At 42.0% G+C, this 22,711-nt stretch overlaps 1 protein-coding gene across 1 annotated transcript in view; it reads left to right on the top strand.

Annotated features, from left to right (window-relative positions):
• The window catches only part of tenm4 (teneurin transmembrane protein 4), a 193,417-nt gene that overhangs the window by 145,831 nt on the left and 24,875 nt on the right, over positions 1 to 22,711 (top strand). The window contains 5 exon segments of the mRNA XM_061680943.1: positions 310 to 559; positions 2,072 to 2,092; positions 6,869 to 7,101; positions 8,799 to 8,953; positions 15,768 to 16,645. Of these exon segments, the coding sequence (XP_061536927.1) occupies positions 310 to 559; positions 2,072 to 2,092; positions 6,869 to 7,101; positions 8,799 to 8,953; positions 15,768 to 16,645 (1,537 nt within the window).

Here is a 22,711-nt window from a genome sequence, read left to right as displayed (position 1 = left end):
TTTATCTGTTTTGTCCTGATAATGTTCTGTTTTGTCTTTTCATTCATCCTGCTTCTATGTTAGAATGTTATCAAGATGTTCCCATTTTCATGTAATTTTGTTTGTAATCATTATTTCTTTGTCTCTGTAAAGCACTATGGATTTTGTGTTGTGTATGAATGGTGCTATGAATAACTTGCCTTGCCCCCCATAGTGGGAAAACAAATTTGCGCATTTATTACACTTGATCCATTTGAATTCCATTTTGTCTTCATCACCAAAAAAGCACGTTAGGGACATTAATGCGTACCTCCACTGCGTCCTCACCAGGCATTCTCCACATGGGCAACGGGGAGAACATCTTCATCTCTCAGCAGCCGCCCGTCATCGGTAGCGTGATGGGCAACGGTCGCCGCCGCAGCATCTCCTGCCCCAGCTGCAACGGCATGGCCGACGGCAACAAGCTGCTGGCCCCCGTGGCTCTGGCGTGCGGCTCCGACGGGAGCCTCTACGTGGGTGACTTCAACTACGTGCGGCGGATCTACGCCACGGGGAACGTCACCAGCGTCCTGGAGCTCAGGTAACAAAATGTGTGAGGGAGCAGTATTAGCGCCACTGGACGAGTGTACGCTTGTCGTTAAACATTGGTCCCCAAAATCCCACCAATACTTTGAGAGACCGGCATAAAAACAATAAAAATTAAAAGTTCAAAATACATAGATGCCTTGAGATACAAGTGACCCGATTTACAAGTTAACGCTAATCTGATGTATTTTTTTTTTTTTTTGCTTTTAATTGACTTTAATACCTTAATGCTAACATACAATGAGAAACTCTTTAGGCACATGGGCTAACAATTAGCATCTACAGTATGTGGCGGTGTTATTATGGTGTTAAGTTAACACAAACAGCAACACATCGACAGATAATATAAGAAAACTCACATGCATATAAAATATTTATCGTCTGTGAAGAACAATGAATATTACTGCCGTACTGAGAAGCCGAGCGAGGAATTGATTCTACAGTACTGTAGGCCACTGTATATGCATGTGTGTCTTATAATGGCCCAAGGGCGCAAAGGAGTGCACACCAGATAGAGCTGCACAATGTGCATTGAAGTACAAAGTGTGACAAAAGTATTTTTTTCGCTGCGGGGGCAGGGGGTGGGCAGGAAGAGATTAATTGCATTTCCATTCATTTCAATGGGGAAAGGTGATTTGAGATAGCAGCGTGGTCAAGGAATGAATACAACTTGTATCTCAAGACGCCACTGTGTAGGTCACCATTATACTGAATGTAGTTTTTGTTTTGTGGGAGCTTGTTTCTCCTCAACGAGCTGAGCCCATCTTGGGGGTAATTGAAGACAATGACTCCTGAAGTGTGTTGGCTGTATCCAGTCTACGACTGTATGTCATTTTGTTTTGGTTGCCGTCATTGTAGAAAATCCCACCTCACAAAGACAGGACTTCGGAAATGGAAGCGAAGAATTTAGTGCTTTCGCCATTCTATGGATGTTCTGCCTCGATTTTAATCCAGAACGCTACTCCATGTGCGGAAGCGGTTTTGCAGGGTTCCTTGCTTCATCTGTGAGGCTCTCGCCACAAATTCTGCAGAGCAGATTGGTGCGTGGGAATCACCTGTAGCAATAAACCAGGACTGGTGATATTGTCTCTTAAATGCTGCTCTTTCTCTTGGATGTTGTATGCACCCGATTTTCAAAATGAAACTTCAGTCTTTGTACAGTCTTTCTGTGCTGCTGTGTACCAAATGACCCACAGACCAGTACCGGACCGGTGGTTGGGGACCGCTGTCATAAAGCACGGCGGTCGATTGAGATGGACAGAAATGCCCTCGAGGCGCAAGATGGATGGTCCTCTCCGCTCGTGCACCTGTATCAGTTTGAAACTGATTGTATTCCCTTCTAGGAAACGATCAATGTCTTTGTTAATGTCTTCCTAGATGGGCTTCGGGAGATACAATGTTCCGTTTGATTAATTCTGCCTACTAACAACTGATTTTTTAAGCCTATCATTACTAACAACTAACATTTACTGTCTGTCTTCTCCCCTCTATCTGCTGCTTTTTGCAGAAATAAAGACTTCCGGCATAGGTAAGACATAGAGGACCTAAATAGATGGTTCTCTCCCCTTCCCTTTCTTCCCTGTGAACCTTTGAACTCAACTCAGACCCCCGCTTTAAAGTGGAGATTATACACTGACTGGAGAAACTGTCTGTCTGGCTCTGTCATCTTCCTACAGCTGACACACTTCCATTTTTAACTGGGTTTCATCTTGCACACGCCATTGCTTTGCATCCGCATCTCCTGCTTCTCTGGTTAATTAGTGCTTCCTCAAATAAAATATGTGACAAGGCAATGCGATAATAAGGACCGAGCCCTGCTGCGAATAGCGAAAAACTGCATGTAATGGATGCTCTCCCTACATTTTGTTGTATAATTGCCTATATGGCGGCATGGTGGACGTCTGGTTAGCACATCTGCCTCACAGTTCTGAGGACCGGGGTTCAAATCCCGGCCCCGCCTGTGTGGAGTTTGCATGTTCTCCCCATGCCTGTGTGGGATTTCTCCGGGCATTCAGGTTTCCTCTCACATCCCAAAAACATGCATGGTAGGTTGATTGAAGACTCTAAATTGCCCGTAGGTGGGAATGTGTGCACGAATGGTTGTTTGTTTCTATGTGCCCTGCGATTGGCTGGCGACCAGTTCAGGGTGTACCCGCCTCTCTCCCGAAGATGGCTGGGATAGGCTCCAGCACGCCCGTGACCCTTGTGAGGATAAAGCGGTACAGAAAATGGATGGATGGATGAATTGCATATCTTAATAGTTTAAACCATCAATATAAACATTATATACCATATACCATACGTTATTTAGGGGGGGGATTACCATAACAGGACACACGAAAAAGATGATTGCGCCCAGCGGCCACTACATGACGACATACAGTATAACTACTGTACTCAAGAAATTTGGCCACATTTATAACAGTTTTTTGCCACTTGTGTATTTACATGCAGGGTAAAATCTCCCGAGATTGTCCTCAACTATGCATTTCCAGTTTATGTGATCCTTATTATCTATGGCAGAGGTTCACATAGCAGCGTAGAAACTAGCACATAATTCACTCCGCTTAAAGGTACGAGCGCCGCGTTTTGCCTGGCAGGTGGCGAAGAGGCAGAGCCGTCTGTAGATACAGCATGTCTCAGGCGAAAGGGCTCCTGATTGATTTCCCATCACGGGGTCATGACTTTAGCCGGCGAACATGTGGTCAAACAGAGAATGAAAAGCCAAGTCGTGCCGGTCACTGGCCCCCCGTTTAGAAAAAAAAGAATGTATCGCACAATAGCGAACACTCCGGTGGCTCTCAATTGACTTTTCTGTCTGTGTCTCAAATGTCTCTTTTCGATGGAAAATAAAGACCCATAAATTCAATTCGCCTATAAACAGCACGATGTGTTGGTTTCCAGGTTTTACCCAGGTATTGTGACTCACTGCGACTCAAAGAAAAAAAAAAACATACTTTTACAAATATCTCCTTCAGTTTATGGGTTAAATTTGTTGTAAAACATTCAGCCTCTGGAAGTCACCCCCTCCCCCTCATATCAGTAGGGCGTCGTCCTAAAGAGAGGGCGTAGCATCGAAAACGGATTCTTTTTTTAAATTATAGTGGACTCTGTATATTCTCTGTTAGCCATTCGTGGATTCACCTGTTCACAGATTATTTTTGGGAACCTATCCTGCATTATTCACGGAAATATCTTTTCACGATCCCCCGCCTGTTTGCATTTTTCTTACCCGATCCCCCAGTTAGTATTTATTTTTATTTATTTTTTTCCATTTAAAAAAAAATAATAATTTGGACACAAATAGATATTTTCTTCATGGCAATTATATCGAGCCTCAATTATTGGCAGATTTTTGCCATTCAAAGTCAGGGCCCGGTCCCCATGCCCAGTTAATACCGGGGGGTCCACTGTATTTGGATACAAATATTTCGGTCTCTGGAGTGCCAGACTAGATCATCTGTGAAAGTAAACAAGCAAGTAAATCTTTTGTGAGCTACCTATTAACCAAAATGTGTCTGTGAGCAAGCTGTTCTGGATTCTTGTGGATTGTGACACAACAGTGGGGCTAATATACATAATACAGCCCCCACACCAGGTTTCTCATCCCGTTACTTGGCAGCAAAGTCAAACCAAGATACTTCCCACATTTTACTCTTTAACCCCAGGGAGCTGAATTGACATGAATAGCCTTTCACTTTGCTGCAATCCCATAGTTTGCTGGATTCTGATGTAACAGTGGGGCTAATGTCCCAGTTAGTTTTTCTACGTATAACTTGGCAGCTAGGCTGGGCAAAGATCTGCTATTTTAAAGTGACGGTCCAACTGCGCGGAAACACGATCATGTTAAAGCCAAAGCTAAGCAAAGTTACCATGTTAGCAAAGATTAGCCTTAGCTAATAGCATTATCAGGTTTCGCTTCAGATGAGCGGCCCATACCTGATTGGTTGGTGTAATTATCACCGTGGGCTATTTGTGATTGGTGAAGTGTCCGCTGCATGTGCCATGTACTAGTTGGTTGAATGACTTCACACTAATGTGATGATAGTCAAGTCGACGTTGATTAATTGATGAAGTCATTGGGCCAGGAGTAGCCACGCCTGCTCACAACGCCCTACCCCCGTTCCATGTCGTCATGGTAACGACAACACCGCAATGTGCCTGCTGTAGAGGATCTTTCTATTGACCTTCAGACTAATGTGAGATGATCTTAGTGTGTTAGTACGTGAATGCATTCAGGACGCCGTTGGACTACGACAAACACAAACTCCTCAATGTGCTGCTTGTGCCAGACTAAAATAGCCAAACCACGTCCCTTTTTTCTTCTAAGCAAATTTGCATAATAAAAAGGAGATTTACTCAGGACGAAAAACAGCATGCGTCGCTATAAAACAGGCTAAATCCCGCCGTCGGTGTGCGAGCCGTGCATGCCGATACAGTACTGATTGGAGGTGGCTGATCTAACCTCGCGTTCATGTTCATTGACCCCCTGCTAAGGATGTCCCCCTATGCCCTCCCTTCATTTCTGCTCCAGCATGCGGCAAAATCCAATTATCGCCGACAAACTAGATGTTGTCGGTGAATATGGATGGCCAGCGCGCACGGCCGCATGAGCTCAAGGTCGGCAAATACCGCTTCCTGATTTTAAAAGCGGCTGCTCTACATACGCCCCAGGAGCTGAAAAACTATCAGCTGATTGCGCTGGGCAAGTACAAACCGGTTATTCAGGCTGGATATTGACCTACTCCATCGCGGCGGTTGTTTTTTTTTTTTTCACCAGCTACCTGATTTTTGACCTGGTCGGTGGGCTCCACAACGGCCTGTTGGTTGAAGGTCAAATGTCACGTGAAATCAGTTAACAATTCCAACGGAGCCTTGCCTTGTTGTGGTATTCTAAGAAAGAAAGGGGAAAAAAACTGTAAGCCCTGAAAGAACCCTCAAGGTTAAAGAGTCAAGATTGGCTCTTAATCCACTCTGAATGACGGCCAGTTGACAGCCGTCTCCATAATGCTTATCGGGCCCTGCCGAGGGCCCGATAAACTTGGGTTATCTTTGGAGTGGACGCTAATGACTACGTTGCTAAACTGCACCCACGTTGCTGTTTTTAGAGTGCACGTAAGGATAAAATATGAAAAAAATGCAATGGGTCAGGTTTAGTTTTGGGCTGGTGTATAGTAAACTCTATTCGCGAGGGATGGGTATGTGCCCTGCCGTAAATAGCAAAAAAAAAAAAAAAACAGCAATTGACCCCCCCCCCCCCCCAAAAAAAAGAATATATATATAATTGCCTATATTACTAGTTTGAACCATAAATAGACCACAACTATGTATGATCCCAAAACACTTGAATGTAATTCAAATAAATAGCTTTTTTGTTATGTTATGCAACTTAAAAGAATATAAGAATTTTAAAGAACAAAAGTAAGGTCAGCAGAAGAAGCTTTATCAGAACTTGTAAAAAAAAATATTTTCTCAAGCTTATAAAACTTTAAAACAGGTAAAGAGGTGTATTTTTCTTATTATTGACAATTTCTTTTTTTTTTTCCTAGATAATATAAACTTTTAAATGGATCATTTTGGCCCGCAACATAATGGGAAGCTTATGGGGAAATGTGCAATTAAAAAAAATTCTAGGATTATATAAATTCTTATAAATACAGTACAAGAAGAGGAAGAAAAAGAAGATATTTTTTTCATTTTCAAAATATTTTGACTTTACTTTCTAGACTTTTGACCCACAACCTAATAGGAAAGTTAATTAAAAAGTCAGACAAATATTTATTTTGATAAGTACTGTTTCTGTGAACTGCTTTACTGCATTGCATGGATTCCCACCAACGTCCGGCTTGAACTGATGTCAAATTGCCTCGACATCGTTTGTTGATTTTAAATTTTTTTTAATCCAAATACCTAAAAACAAGCGACACGCTTATAGTCTGCTTTTTACAATAGCCGTAACCGAGTCGCTGAGGCGGCATTGTAATTTTAATATCACGGAGAAATTACGGGTCAGGGAAAGTGTAATGATTAGCATTTCACTCCAGTGTATGCTACTATACCTTGTGTGCCATGATAACAATTTGTGAGCTGTGAGATCTTCTGTACACTTCTCTACACTAATGTGGATGTTGGAATTCCAACTAAACTGCCTGTATTGTTTTTTTCTTGTGGTTTTTAATCTGCTTTTGTTCAATTTCGTTGTCTGTTCTTTTCCCCTCATTCCGAACGAATCTAAATTGCTTTTCAGTCTATTTTAATTGTGTTACATGCGGTTTTGTTGATTTCTTTTCACCTTCGCCCACAGCAACAGCCCGGCCCACAAGTACTACCTGGCCAGCAGCCCCGTGAACGGCGCCGTGTACCTGTCGGACACCAGCAGCCGCAAGGTGTTCAAGGTCAAGTCGCTGAACGCGCCCAAGGAAGTGGCCAAGAATCTGGAGCTGGTGGCGGGCACCGGAGACCAGTGCCTACCTTACGACGACGCACGCTGCGGCGACGGAGGCAAGGCAGTGGAGGCCACGCTCACCAACCCCAGAGGTGAAGTCAGTGCTATCAGTTAGCACGGGTGTTAGCCTATGTGTGTGTTTTTGTACCTCGATTTACAAGTGCCCCAATGTTCAAGTGTTTTGTAGAGTCACACTCACGATGCCCTTTCAGTGTTTTTTGAACGAGACAACCAGATAAACACACAAATACAAAATGAAAACACTCACAAGGAGCATGGAGCAGACGCTAACACGCTGTTTAAGGCGTGCTAAATGGCAAACCGGAGCTAAAGTAAGAGCTCCTGATATAACTCCATATTTTGTTATGGTCTGGTAAAAGCGAGGTTGAACTTTTTGGCCATAACTCCAAAACGTATGTTTGGCGCAAACACCAGAAGAACACCATACCTCCAGTGAAACGTGGTGGCAGCATAATGTTTTGGAGTTGATTTTCTTCAGCGGGAACGAGGCTCTTAGTCAAGGTGGATAGAATTATAAACAGTTTTAAGTAGCAGTGATTTTTAGCCTTCATATACATATATATATGTATAAAAATATTTTTGTTGGGGGGGTTCATCAAAATGCTGCATCCACCACGTCCCACCCATCAAAGTTTAGTGTTGAAGAAACCATACTGTGCAAACACAATCTCATCAATAGAGGTAATTGTTGTTGTTTTTTTTTTACCAACTGTATGTTAGCATCACTGCTGTGAATTATTTTAAGACTTCATTATTTTTATTATTTTCTTGCTCTCCCCAGCGTCATCTTTCTTTTTTTCCTGGTTCTCTATATTTGGACAAGGCGTTAAGTCATTTGATCACACGTTCGCGCACCTTTTGTTGTCCCTGCCGGCATGACAGTGTGATTCGTATGTGCTGAAATCTCGCCGGCGGAGAAGAAGTGTGTAAAAAAAAAAAAAAAAAAAAAAAAAAAAGGTTTTCTTTCGCCAATGCTGAATTACTGTGAGGGGCTCTGAACATACAGAAGAAATCATACACACTATACAAAGGTGTTCGCTAACGTCAGGTGCTTTTTTATGGTCATCTGATACAGGAAAAAGACAAGAGTAGGTATATTTTTATATTAAATTCAATCTAAAAAAAACATCGAATAATAATACACCCAATTTGTTTCAAGAAAATCAAATCAAAAGCACACTATGTTTAAAAATGTAAATTAAAATCGTTGCAGCGGCAGAATAAGAATAATAATCATAATAATAAGCCCCCTATGCTAAAATGTTTTTGTTCAAAACATTTGCAGGTAAATATCTAATAATCATAAAAATTCCATTATGTTAAAACATTTGTTTTGTTGTTATAATAATAACAATAATAATAATAATTATTATTATTATTATAAAAACATAAACTAATAATGATAATATTAATATAATATATCATCATATATATATCATATATCAATATATCATCATCATAACCTGTATTTCTACAAAGCCGTTGACGGTACCCAAGACGCAAACAGTATTAATAATAAATAAAATGTGACATATAAATAATTCTATTTTCATAATATGGTTTAAAGAGACAAAAAAATGCGGCTCTAAGAGTTGATTTGTTTGTGCAACAGTGTACATTGAGAGTAGTGTCCAAAATAAAATACTAAGAGTTGCAAAGGTCTACGCTCTCCATTCTGGATTGCGAGGCGACACTTACAGGTTGTGCTCGTTCCACATAATCCGAAGATCTGATGACTGTTGTGCTTCATCTCTTCTTTTTTTTTTAGGCGTCGCGGTGGATAAGTATGGCATAATCTTCTTTGTGGACGGCACCATGATTCGCCGAGTGGACCAGAACGGCATCATCTCCACCCTCCTGGGCTTCAACGACCTCACCTCCGCCCGACCCCTCAGCTGCGACTCCGTCATGGATATCTCTCAGGTACCACCCCTTGGTCCACCTCACCCTGGCCGTCCGAGCAGAATTAACAGAGGATGTGTGTTGACCTTTTGCCGCAGGGAGTGGGTATAGGATGAAGTTGAACTTTAACCTTGCGGGCTCTCAATCCATGCACACGTGTCCACTGAGGCACGAGCACATATGGAGCGCGCCGCTGTACTAGATTGCACGGACAGTCCCCCTCGTTAAACCACCCCGGTGTGCTATCATTTGAAAACGTGCATAACTACAGTGAATATAAAAAGTCGGCAACTGAAATAATGTGGTTGCACAAGTGTGCACACCCACCTCAGATAAATTGCAGATGTTCTATTAAGCTTTTCCTGATATTTTTACTAAACTAAAACAATGTGCATGTGGCTGTGTTGAGAATTAACCAATCACATTCAAAGTCATGTTTAATGGTATTCAGCACACACCTGCCCCCATTTAAAGTGCTTCGAATTAACCCCAATGATGTTCTACGAGATGTTCTAGTAGGCTCTTCCTGACATTGTTTTTACCAATTAGAACTATTAAAGCTCGCTATGTGGCTGTGTCACATTTAAACTCAAGTTAAAGTTAAAATGGCAGTCAGCAAATCCCTGCCACATTTTAAGTGCCTCTGATCCACCCCAGATCAATTTCAGATGTTCTAGTGAGCTTTTCCTGACATTGTTTTTTTACTAACTAAAAAGAATTACGGCTCCCTACCTTAGCTTTGGGCCAATTAAAAGCTCTGATATGATTTTGACGTATCATCATAAATCTGACATCCCTACATGAATAAAGTTGGTTTTATTTTTATTTTTAAGAGTAACTATTATTACTGGAATAAAGGCCTAGTTTTTAGGAGAACAAAATGTGTATCTTTTTTTAGAATATATTCCTATTTATCAGGAAAAAAACATTGCGAGAACAGTTTCATTTTTATAAATTACTGATTGAAATATGACGTTCTTTCCTCATTAAACTTGGGCTGTCTTTACTATCAGAATATTGAGATTTAAAATACACCTTTATTCTTTTTTACCTATGTCTTTAATTACTCATTACCTGTGGCAGGTATCACTTTCTTTTGTTCTTTTTAAAAAAATAGAATCATGATTTTTTTTCAATATTTTTCAATTTATTTTATCCAAGTAACACTTTTGTTGGTCGTTGCCATCATCTGTACCACCTGCAGTGGCGTCACAAAAAGCATTTCAAAAAGCCAAAGAAAAAGCACAAACATCCCCTACGGAAGCCACTCAAGGACTGGAGCTCTGCAACCGTGACAAATGCCCTGCGAGGCCTGCCAAAAGATGCTTAGACGCTAAAAAGCATTCATTAAAAATGCATGCGGGCGAGCGCGCAGCTTCAAACACTCGCCGAGCCCTCACTTGACATCAGCGCTTCTCTCGTACATTATTACCTCCACCACAATGGAGGCGATGTTGATGATTCAGCCTGTATTCTTTTGTAATGGCCACAAATGGGAATTTGCATATGAATGACATGTTATGTTGTTTGTGTGTGTCATATCGGATCTAATTCGGATCAAATGTCGATGCAGAGTCAGAAGTGGTTTTGTCAAACCGAGGTTCATCCAGATTGGACAGCAATTGAAATTGACGAGTTCAAATGCAAAAGCATCTCCATCTTTTGTGAATTTAGTCAAATTAGCATGTCCGCTACACTTTTTTGACCAAGCAAGCAGAAACGACAAGCCTGTGACCCAGCTCGAGCATCTTTCACTTGTTCAACCTGGTCTTCGCATCTCCATTTTGGCTTTTAAGTCTTTAAAGCGTGCTCTGCGGGGGCCCCCCCCGCCGGGTTCAGTCTTTAAGCAGAAGCAAACGGAATGGTATTTGCAGCGTTGATGTTGGATTTAGATTCAGACGAGGACTTGAAATGATGACATTTCACTCGTCTGCTGACGGACGTCATGCTGCTGCCAGCAAAGAGGGAACATGATTGCTACTTGACAGTGTCCTGGAGTAAAAATAGGCAAAAAAACAAAAGTGTTTAGTGATGGATTTTTATAGTACTTGCTGCTTTTTTGTTTTTGTTAGTTTGTTTTGTAGCAGGGGGTGATCAGAGGTGGGAATAAATCACGTTTATGCAAGTTATAAGCAAGTCTGAAGTCTTATTTTTCCAAAAGTCCCAAGTTACTGTGGCAAAAATCAAACAAGACAGTCCAGTCCTTACTCAATTCCAAGCAAGTCGAATCAAGTCATTACTTGGGCTAACCAAGTTGTACGTCATACAATAATGTTCAGTCAAAGTCACAATACATATATTTGCACATTTGCCACTTTACGCTCAGTATCTGTACAATGCTGACTTGGCAAAGTTTAATTCGTTACGTGACCACGCTCATAACTATTCAAATCATCTTTCCTCGTGGAAATGAAAGGAAATGCCATAAATCCGTTCCACCCCACATTGTTCTTTGTCTGGTGTGTGTGCCTTACCCACCGGGGCACAGTATAATGGGGAAATACAGATCCACTCAAAAAAATAAAATAATGAAGTTTTTTTTTTTTTTTTAATATTCACTCAGTGAGCTCCAGTAATAGTAGTCGTTTTTCGCAGAGCATTAAGATATGCCTGTGAGTGTATTGCCTGTTACATGAGTTGCTGCATCGTTTGTGTTCAAAAATACATTGCTTCGAGGGTTACAGTATATGCCGTACATTAGCCCGTCTATGGAATTTTTTGCATTGTGTGTTAGCATTAACCCAGCAGACTTTCCTAAGCGGTCACACACAAAAAAAATAACTCCTCTTTAAAAAGAATAAAACTAAACAAATGGCACAATACCTTGAAAATGCAGTTTCCAATGTAACAGGCAAGACTTGTCAAATTATGTACAGTAATTAATTTCTAAGTCAAGTCCTTCATATATCTTTGGCAAGAAAATTCGTAAAATTGGCGACTTAAGTATGGTGATTGGGTTACATCATATTGGACAGCAGCTCTGCGAAATGCATTCCTAAAGTGGCGTAAAAAAACTAAAACAAGCATCTTGGCACCTTACATCTTGCAATATTTAACCAGCAGTGTAGACAAGAAATTGGTTTTAAGGAATTGAAATTCCCCCCCCCCCCCCCCCCCCATCCGGTCCTTTAGTTCCCCCCCCCCCCCCCCAAAGTAAATGCATTTTCTGAACGCCGCCGGGCTCGTCGCTGTTGTATGCGGCCCGCGGCTACGCCTCATTATGGGGAAACCTCCTCCCTTTTGAGCGGGATGCGCTTTTTCAATCAAAGGCGGACAAGTGCGCCAAGACAAGAGGGAGTCAAAAGCGTGTCCAATAACGCCAGAGAGACGGAGATGACATTTTTTATGTCGTCGACTTCTCAGTTGGCCCTCAAACGATAAAATTGGCTCAAAGAGCGGGTGAAGATAAAGGTGGAATATGGTTGGCAGTCTTCTACTTGAAAGTGGATAACGACCTTACCTGTGTTGAGTGTTACACAGGATGTGACTTCATTCATTTTTTCAAGCACACGCAACATGGTGACATACGGAGACACTCATTGACCAAACTTGACTCCAGATTTAGATTTGTTTTTTCTGTATTTTTTATCTTGTCTATTTTTCCAGGCTCAAGTCCTTTGTAAACTATAATGTGAAAATATAAATATTAAAATACATTCATTTCAAATGTATGTTTCATTATATTTTGAAATGTATACAATTGTGTATTTTATTTTCATAATTATAAATATCCAGTCATTTATAAAATATTACATGAAAATATAAATATACAATTTGATTTATTTTATATTTATATTTTCTTACATTTTAAATCATTATTTCATATTCTTTTTATATATGAATTGAAAATCATTGTTGACGTTTTCTTTATCCCCCAGTCAAGTGATATGCAAAACAAATAATTTGTTTTTTTTTCATTTTACTTTTTTTTTAAATATTAGATTATACATTAATTAAAAGCTTTTAATGTTGTAATCAACATTCACATTAGTCCAAACTAAACTTCATCATAGTCAATCTCCAGTTTGTTTAAATATTTTTTTTTAATCCTAGAGTCAAGTCATTTAATAAATACAGTATGTCATTTTTTGAATGTTTAAAAAAAAATGATTTTAATTAACATTCAAACAAAACAAACGACCTGCAATTCGATTCAATTTTACATTGTTCCTATTTTTTTCCCCCACGGTCAGGTCATATGCAAAGTAGTACATTTTAATTGTATTAAAATGTATATTAATCTCATATATAAAATAAAATAAAAGATCAAAGAACTTGATTGCTGTATAAAAAAACTAAAACTGGGTTAAACCACTCACTCTTGGATGGCGCTTGATGGATGTCACAGCCTGGCCGCAATAAGTTCCATTTTTGTTTCCGTGGTTATTGTCACATTTTGCCATCATTGGCACACTTTCTACCTCAAAAACACACCCCAAATGGGCCAAAGAAGAAGAAAAAAATAAAATTATTCTGTCTTCACAACTAGATTAATGCTCGGTTTTATTGAAGGTTACAAAGGAATGGAACATTTCCAGTAAATGTATTTTGACTTTGGTATGATAAAATGTATTTATCAATGCCAGGGTCTTGTCAGTTGCATAAAATAAGATTGCCAACCATTAAAAGGGTTTTAATCAATCTCCTATTGAAATATGGCACATGACAATATATTCTTAAGAATAATTAAGTGAAAGGAAGCGTGAAAACAAAGCAACGAGCCCGCCGCATTGTCAGTGGAACAATAGCGTTTAATTGAGAAGGCTCGAGGCGGACGAGGCCGTGGAGTGTACGCCAACTTCATCTCCGATCGTGACATAAATTAATAACCCGCCTCGAGTAACGCACTGGAAGTGACGAGGACGCGGCATTTACACTTCTTTAAAATGTCCGGTTTATGTGATCCTTATCACTTCTCGTGGTGCCCTTTTCCCAGCTGCCATTGTTATCTTTGGATCATACTGTATAAAGAGCCTGTTTCCGCTTTTAACACTACACTTATCGCTTTCGTCCTTATCAGATGATTACTGTTTTTTAAAAATGGAATCTATAAGGGCGGCACGGCGGATGACTGGTTAGCACATCTGCCTCGCAGTTTTGGGGACCGGGGTTCGAATCCCGGCCCCGCCTGTGTGGAGTTTGCACGTTCTCCCCGTGCCTGTGTGGGTTTACTCCGGTTTCCTCCCACATCCCAAAAACATGCGTGGTAGGTTGATTGAAGACTCTAAATTGCCCATAGGTGTGAATGTGCGCGCGAATGGTTGTTTGTTTATATGTGCCCTGCGATTGGCTGGCGACCAGTTCAGGGCGTACCCCGCCTCTCGCCCGAAGATAGCTGGGATAGGCTCCAGCATGCCCGCCATCCTTGTGAGGATAAAGCGGGAGAGAAAATAGATGGAATCTATGAGATAAGTCACTTTTTTATAGATAGTTTTTACTTATTGGTCCCGTGACTGACCCCTATGTCCGCTTTGTTTCGACCAATCAGGAGGATTTGGTTCAATTCAGTTCAGAACACGCACAGTAAACCCCAACTATTTATGGGGGATAGGGACTCAGCCCTGCTGCGAATAGGCATGGTATTCAGTATCAGATTCTGACTGTATGGTAGGTGTGAGGGGAAAAGAATTGCAATTTCACAGTATTGCAATTCCAGCTCTAAAATGTATTATTTTTAAACATTTGGGTAATAAAAAAAAAAAATAATCCAATGAACTTGCTCCCTAGGTACATTAGTAAACATTAAAATAAAATCAAGTGCTGAATTTTTCGAAATACAATCAATATGTAGTGCAACCGTATATGTACATTCTGTTAGTATTTCTCAGAAATCTCCACTTTGTGAATTAAAATCAGAGCAGAAACAAACTGATGTAAGCCACGCTAGTTAGCTAAAAATTTGCCTTGGTAACTAGGTTATAGTATTTATTTCACCAATTGTAGACACCCTAACTCTCGTAGCTAGTTGAAAACGTTCAAATCAAGAAAGCGTTACAATAATATCGGTGATTGAAAAGTAACTCCCTATTTTTTAAGTACTTGTAATTTATTTCTGAACTATAATTCTTACAAGAAATGAACATGAGAAGAAAGTGTATTGCATGGAGTTTTATTTACAATGCGATATGGCCGCCAGCATTAGCTGCCTGGGAACCGCATTAACTGATTTCACAAGGAACTCGTATTCTCCCTTCAAGTCTTTGGTTTGGTAGAACAGACTTGTTCCTTTAATCACGCAACATACGCACAAAAATGGAGAAAAATATGAAAACATATGAATAAATTATAAGTCTTTTAAAATAGGGTTACTTTTGAATCACCCTGTATATTAACGTTAACTTGAATTTGTCAAAGAGGGATGGGTGGCGCTCTCGTAAATGTGATATACTTCCTCTACCAAGCCACGGTAAACCCTCACTGACTGCTTGTAGGGGGAAAGGTTGTTCCAAAAATATTTCTTTGCACTAATAAAATCTGTTCTGTTCCTGATGACATCAAACTCTGCTCAAGTGTGAGAATAAAAAAGGTCACCTTGCTCCTGTTTCTTTCTGATATTATCGTATTGCATAACAGTCAAAACATGTTTGGTGGACACCATTTGCGTCAAGACAGAAGATAACTGTGTGTTCATGTATTTAATTGTATCTCTCATTTCCCTCAAAGTGCTTGTCTTGCTATTTACCTAGCTAAATCAGCTATCACTAGCCCACTTAATTAGAGGGCATTTATTAGATACAAACTGTGCCACGGCAGGCTAAACTGAACAAAACGTCCTATGTCCTATGGTATTTTTCTGGACCAAGACGCTTATGGTTCTGGTGTTTTGTCGTCTTAGGTACGTTTGGAGTGGCCCACAGACCTTGCTGTGAGCCCCTTGGACAACTCGCTGTACGTCCTGGACAACAACGTGGTGCTCCAGATCTCCGAGAACCACCAAGTACGCATCGTGGCGGGCAGGCCCATGCACTGCCAAGTTCCCGGCATCGATCACTTCCTTATGAGCAAGGTGGCCATCCACGCCACCCTGGAGTCGGCCAACACGCTGGCCGTGTCCCACACCGGCGTGCTGTACATAGCCGAATCGGACGAAAAGAAGATCAACAGGGTGCGGCAGGTGTCTACCAACGGTGAGATCTCCCTGGTGGCGGGGGCGTCGAGCGGCTGTGACTGCAAGAACGACGCCAACTGCGATTGTTACTCGGGCGACGAGGGCTACGCCAAGGACGCCAAACTGAACGCACCCTCCTCCTTGGCGGTGTGCCCTGACGGAGAGCTTTACATCGCCGACCTGGGCAACATCCGCATCCGCTACGTGCGCAAGAACAAGCCCTACCTGAGCCCCCTCAACATGTACGAGGTGTCGTCGCCCATCAACGACGAGCTCTACCTCTTTGACGCCAACGGCAGCCACGTGTTTACCCAGAGCCTGACCACTGGCGACCACCTGTACAACCTAACCTATAGGGGGGCTGGCGAGCTCAGCGCCATCACGGACAAGAACAAGAACGTGGTGACCATCAGACGCGACACCACCGGGATGCCACTGTGGATCATGGCGCCTGACGGGCAGACTTTTTGGTTCACCATGGGCACCAACAACGCCCTGAAAAGTGTTGCGGCGCAGGGACAGGTGCTCGCCGTCATGACGTACCACGGGAGCTCCGGACTACTCGCGACCAAGACCAACGAGAATGGGTGGAGCACCTTCTTTGAGTGAGTAGTGTTTTATGTCAGATGTTTTGGCTTTTTGGATGCTAGGGGGGTTGGCTGTGAACGTTTCAACAGCCGAGAGAAGTAGGGGTTGAGCGGGCAGGGTTAAGCTACATTTACAATATGTTTTCGGTGACCATGTAAAACGGGATGCACACATCTAAACCTGACAGTACGTAATAGGACCTAACACAATTTGGAAGTAGTCCGCAATGGGACGGAAAGCATATTTATTCCCCGGCATCTCACATTTCCCACTGACAGCTCTTTTTAAGCTAAGCCATGTACTGCATTTGATTGACCTACAAAACTGCTGTGGTTTACCTGTTTATAACAATGTTGAATGCGTATGTGTGTGTGGGTCTGATGTGCCCCCCGCACTGACGCCGACTCTAGATCCGGGCCAGTCAGGAGAGCTTTATTCGACTCTGCAGGGGAAACAAACGTGCTCCAACGCTGCCTGGTTTCCATGTTTTATCATTATAAAGCCTTGACAAAATGCGACAAATGCGAGGGACCCCATCAGAACTTTACGGGCCGGGACGGAATATACTGGCATCCGTGGTAAACCGCGGGCTGAAATGGGACCCACATGATAAACCGTGAGAAGAAAATGGCCAAAATCCCATGCAGCACTATGTTTCAGACAATCGCAGCTGCCATGTCTGCCAGGAACATAGTTACGTAGGGTTAGGGGTTCGATGCAGCGTCGTGGCCACCTCCGCTGACAGTTGACTTCAGTTGTGTGCCCAACCTCTACCGTCTACAACACATTGCTGCAAACATCGCTCACTCGGAAAAGAGCGGCGCAAATACAGACGTAATCCCATTTCTCTTATCGTATAAAACAGTATTAGCACCTGCTATAGTGCCGTCCTCATCTGCTCTCTAGCATGTAATAGCATCGCGTCTACACTCGTCTGAGTTGTCACGGGCATATTTTTTTCCGTTTTCCTGTGACTTCCAGGAAGCAATCTGTCCCGTCGCTTAATAGCCGGCACCCAGAGGACGCAAGACACGCCGGCTGCGTGGCGTTCCAAAAAGAAAAAAAAAAAAATGCACGATGAAGCGGACTGTGCTAATCAGACATCTGTTTCACCTCGCCCGAGGAATAGACAGGCCTGATGCATCATCAGACGCTCGCTTTCTTCCACGCTGACACTCATCACCTGTCTTTGATTTGCTCTACATGCACTCAAGATGGCGTTGCTCATGTAGACCTAAATTGACACGGAAAGATCTGACTGGTCCTGTGCACTCGCCTGCCGCTTAAGTACATCTGCAGAGCCTCGTGCGGGGGTTTGATTCTTAAATGGAACAGATGGGCCAGGTCATTCTTAAATGAGGTAAAAAAAATGAAATTTTTTTTTTTTAAATGTTAACTCATTTACCGCCAGATGTTTTCAAAGCAGAGTGCACCATTTTGCCTCAGCTGTTTTAGAGCATTTTGAGTGATTTTTCAACACCCACAGAATGTTGTGTTCTGTGAAGGTATAAACACCAAACCGACCAAAAGAAATAGTACACACTCTTTCACTACAAAACAAAGTTTGCTTCTACCGTATTCCGTTCTTTAGTAATCGTAGAACATGGGTTGGATTGACCAAAAAAAAAAAAATGGTTTCTGACCAGAGGGCGGGAGAAAACCATTTTTTTGTTTTTTAAAGAAACATGTCAAGCAGAACAGCGACTCTGACGCTAATATATTTTGCTTTTGTTGACACCGTCCCGTGAAGGACACTGACTCACTGCATGGCTCGAGTGACTTTTTTTTACATGGCGTTCATCATTTTCTCCATGAACTGTGTCATCTTTTATCGTAGTAAATTTAAAAAATGATCTTCGGACCAATTAAATGAAATTGGATAATTACCCCAGTCAAACCTGATGCACAATGGTTGGGAATGACTGAATTAACCAATTTTTAATCAAATGTTTTTATAACTAATATGTTTTACTTACCATAAATCAATAAAACTATCATTAGTTCACGAGATAATTGCATAAACACATTTTAATTAACACATTTTAGGGGGGCCGGCACGGGTTTTCTCCAGGCATGCATGCATGGTAGGTTAATTGAGGACTAAATTGCCCTTAGGTGTGAATGTTTGCACGAATGATTGTTTGTTTCTATGTGCCCTGCGACTGGCTGGCGACCGGTTCCGGGTATATCCCGCCTCCCGCCCAAAGATAGCTGGGATAGGCTCCAGCAGCCTGCGACCCTAGTGAGGATATGCGGTAAAGAAAATGCATGGATGGACCAACATGATGAATTAATGGGACAAATATCACAGGACTTTTGATAATGCATCTACCACATGGGCTGGATTAACGAATGCTACGGGCCATACTTTTCCCACCCCTGACTGAGAGAGATTTTTTGTGGGGGATTATTATTAATTCAACATCTTTATTATTACTTTGTTTGTGTTTTTTCCGTGCGAGAGCTCTGTGTGTTGTATTTAGAAAAGCTTTACCAGCGTATGTCCTTCAGGCTAATGCGATTCATGAATAAATTAGCTTTTAATCATGTTTTAAGGACACCACCGGCTACTTTCTGTTCAATTCAATCAGCCACCGTATTGTTATTAATATAATCCATAAATTGCATTATGTAATGTCCCCAAAACAATGCAATCCATACTAATAGTGAAAGGTTTTTAATTGCCGTTCTCCTCTGATTCCAAGCCACACGCCCGCACCAGCAATTTTTGTACAATTTGCGGACGGTCACTGGCGAATTAATAAAGCTCATATTTACCTACCTATGCCAGTCCACCCATCAATGTTTAATCTCAGCCAATAACAATGTTTGTTTTCCTTCCATAATTAGCTTTGAAGATCACTCCATCTCCTCAGGGCATAGAAGTGAGGGTAGTCAGAGTTGAAAATCTCGTCTGTCAACTTTTGTGTTTGTATCCATTCATCCACAATCAAATCCTGTAGCCACATGGAAAAACAATTCAGCGAAAATGCCTGGAACAAATCAGAAAAGTACTTGCTCTTTTCTCCGCCCGCATACACGCCGATGTTCTGGTGACATCAGTAATGTTTTGTCGATAATTCACACCTACGGGCAATTTAGAGTCATCAGTTAATCTACCATGCATGTTTTTGGGATGTGGGAAGAAACCGGAGTACCTGGAGAAAACCCACGCAGGCACGGAGAGAACATGCAAACGCCACACAGGCGTGGCCAGGATTTGAACCCCGGTCTTCAGAACTGTGAGGCAGATGTGCTAACCAGTCCTTCACCGTGCCGCCATATATATATATATATATATATATATATATATATATATATATATAAATATATATTTTATATATATATATACACTATACTCCGTTATTTGCTGAAAATTGCAGGTTAAATCCACACCTAATACAAAAATATTGCTTTGGCAACATCCAATAGCATCTTGATGCCAACGATGTTGAACTAAGGGGAGGAGCTTCATTTAGTCAGGCCATCGTCCTGTCCAATGGAAAAAAGTGATTTGCCGCCATCTTGTGGTATTCATAGGTAACGACAAACCTTTTTAGTTTTTTTCAATTTTTTACAGATTTTCGTGGCAGGGTTTGATCCCGATTCCGCACGAATAGCGGAGTTCACTGAATGACTTTTGTTGCCAGGACAACCTTACCATGACAGAGCTAGGAGATTAGTAAAAGCATACTGTAGATTACAGAGGGTGGTCTGGGTTTATGACCATTCTGTTTTTAGGTCATTGAGTTACCACCGATTTGTGCACAGCCCTGCTCTCTCATAGCGAAGACATTTAAAATTGTGTAGGCATACTACAACCGTATATAACTATCCGTATTTGAAAGTACAGTTTGGCATACAGCTGTGGTCACATGACTGCTGCCCTCCTGTTATTGTTTCCACAGTCTTCACTCAGACACGTCCTGACATCCTCGACTCTGCAAGGCACTCGGCTTAGCAATTAGCGGCTACGCCGGGAAGACGGCAATGCGCAATGTCCAGTCTATTCGTATTATTGGGGACACCCCCGCCCACCCTCATTCCTGCGCGAAAGGTCACGGAGCTGGCATGTGACACAGATGTGATGCAATATGAAGGGACTTGTGGGCATCCGAGTGGAAGGCACTACCCCACCCCCCTCCCCCCGTCCACCACCACCCTTGACCGCAGAAGGCGAGCCAAAAGGCAGCTGGATCCCGAGAAGGCTTTTTGGGATTCGGGGGACAAAATGAAAATCTGTCATTTAACCAAAAGCAACAAATATTAGTTCACATTCAAACGTAATTGCAGGCTTTCAAGCAATGCAATTGCTGGCACTAGAATGATTAACTGTGAGAACATTTCAGCCAATTAGAAGGGACAGTCGTGTTTGGGGTCCCTAAAATAAAAACATTTTGTTAATGAGGTACACAACCCAACAAGCGTTGCTGTTTAACTCTCCCATCTGTCTAGGTTAGCTGGTTCCAATTGGCGCTTATTTGGGCGAATTCCCGCCTCGGGGTCGGTCAAAGTACAAGCCCTGGAATTTGCTCAAAATGGCCGACTTATTGTTCAATGGGCAAATTTTTTTTGAAACCTTGAGTTGTGGAGGATGTTTGGGACCCCTAAAATACATCAAATTTCATCAGGATACACACACTAGGCGAAAAAGATTTGCAGTTTATTGTTCCCCATCTGTCTCAGATACCTGCTTCTGGGGTCTGGGGGGGGGGTCTTCAGGTACAAATGACATAGCATTTAGCGTCTTTGGAAGTAGAAGACTAAACTGCACCTGTGGTGCTGCTCGGCTCAGCTCTGCTTACTTTTATCTCCGGGAGATGATTCCTCTCCCGCTCTTCCTGTCCATATTGGATATTTGAGGTGGCAGCGCTCAGGAAATAAACCAGCGCCGGCCCGCCAGCCTCATTTATTAGGGGCTTTACATGCAAAGAGGGCTCGTTTTCCAACGGTATTCAGCGCGCGTGATCAGTCTTCATCCTCGTGTAATGTAGCGCTCGCGTCGGCCACTTTCTGGAACAGCTTCCGGTGACAGCTTTCAAATTGTTCGCCACTGATGTGCCAAGATGAAACAATCTGGCCCCGTTGTGTCGCTGCATGTCATAAGCGTCGCATTTTAGGTGGAGGAGGCCGGGACGCACTTCGCCGCTGCTTAATGAGATGAGGTGATACGCCGCTCGTCTGTTAAGCCGTAAAAAGGACTTTGACAGATCGCGACGAGGCGCTCTTCATCTCCCCTCGGAAAGTTTAAGGCCGAATGCTGTTACGAGTGTTGTAATCTTTGGGATTCCACCGGGGCCTTTTGCGGATTGCAAAAAAAACCCCCCAAAAAAACAGAGTGATTTGCGCACCTCACCAAAGATATTGTGCATTTCCTACAGACCTTTTCTCCATGATGTCAAATCCAGGATGGCAAAAGCTTAAGCATTCTCATAGTAAATTAATGGCACAGAATCCCTCTTTTGACGAATAAATGGATAGTGCACTGTCATCTACTAGGTTTAGCTAAATTACTCAAAGACAACCCAACCTAACATTTTATACATACAGTTGTATCGTTTTTCGCGTTACAAGCCATCGCTCAGTCTATTTTTTATTTGATTTTTTTGCAGAAATTTGACTTACGAGTTTTCTAACCATGATGTCCATTCTGCCCTCCTCGAGCGTGCTGTGTCCAGTTTGGCAGATAGCAAACAGTTGCTTCAAACCGTTTATTACCACTCCCAGTTGAGGTTTACTGTAAAACTAAACATAAAACAGAGAATTACACAGTGTATTTAACCAAACCACATAACTGTCTTACAAAAGTCGGCGAGCTTCATGCTAACACATAATACAAAATGGTAAATGGACAGTACTTATATAGCGCTTTATCGATAACATCACAGTGCCCAAAGCGCTTTACAAAGCCTCACATTCACCCATTCACACACACACAATTATACACCAATGACACCAATACACCGAAATGACATAGACGGGGTAATGCAACTAGCATCCATGTTGCAGTAGTTACAAAACCATTAAACACCTTATATTTGAACGCAAGCTGTTTAGCCACACATACAAAGTGAACATATAAC

This window comes from Phycodurus eques, chromosome 7, assembly GCF_024500275.1.
Source record: "Phycodurus eques isolate BA_2022a chromosome 7, UOR_Pequ_1.1, whole genome shotgun sequence".
Taxonomy (NCBI): Eukaryota; Metazoa; Chordata; class Actinopteri; order Syngnathiformes; family Syngnathidae; genus Phycodurus; species Phycodurus eques.
The sequence above is the reverse complement of the archived record's forward strand: the minus strand, read 5'-3'. Positions and strand labels throughout refer to the sequence as shown.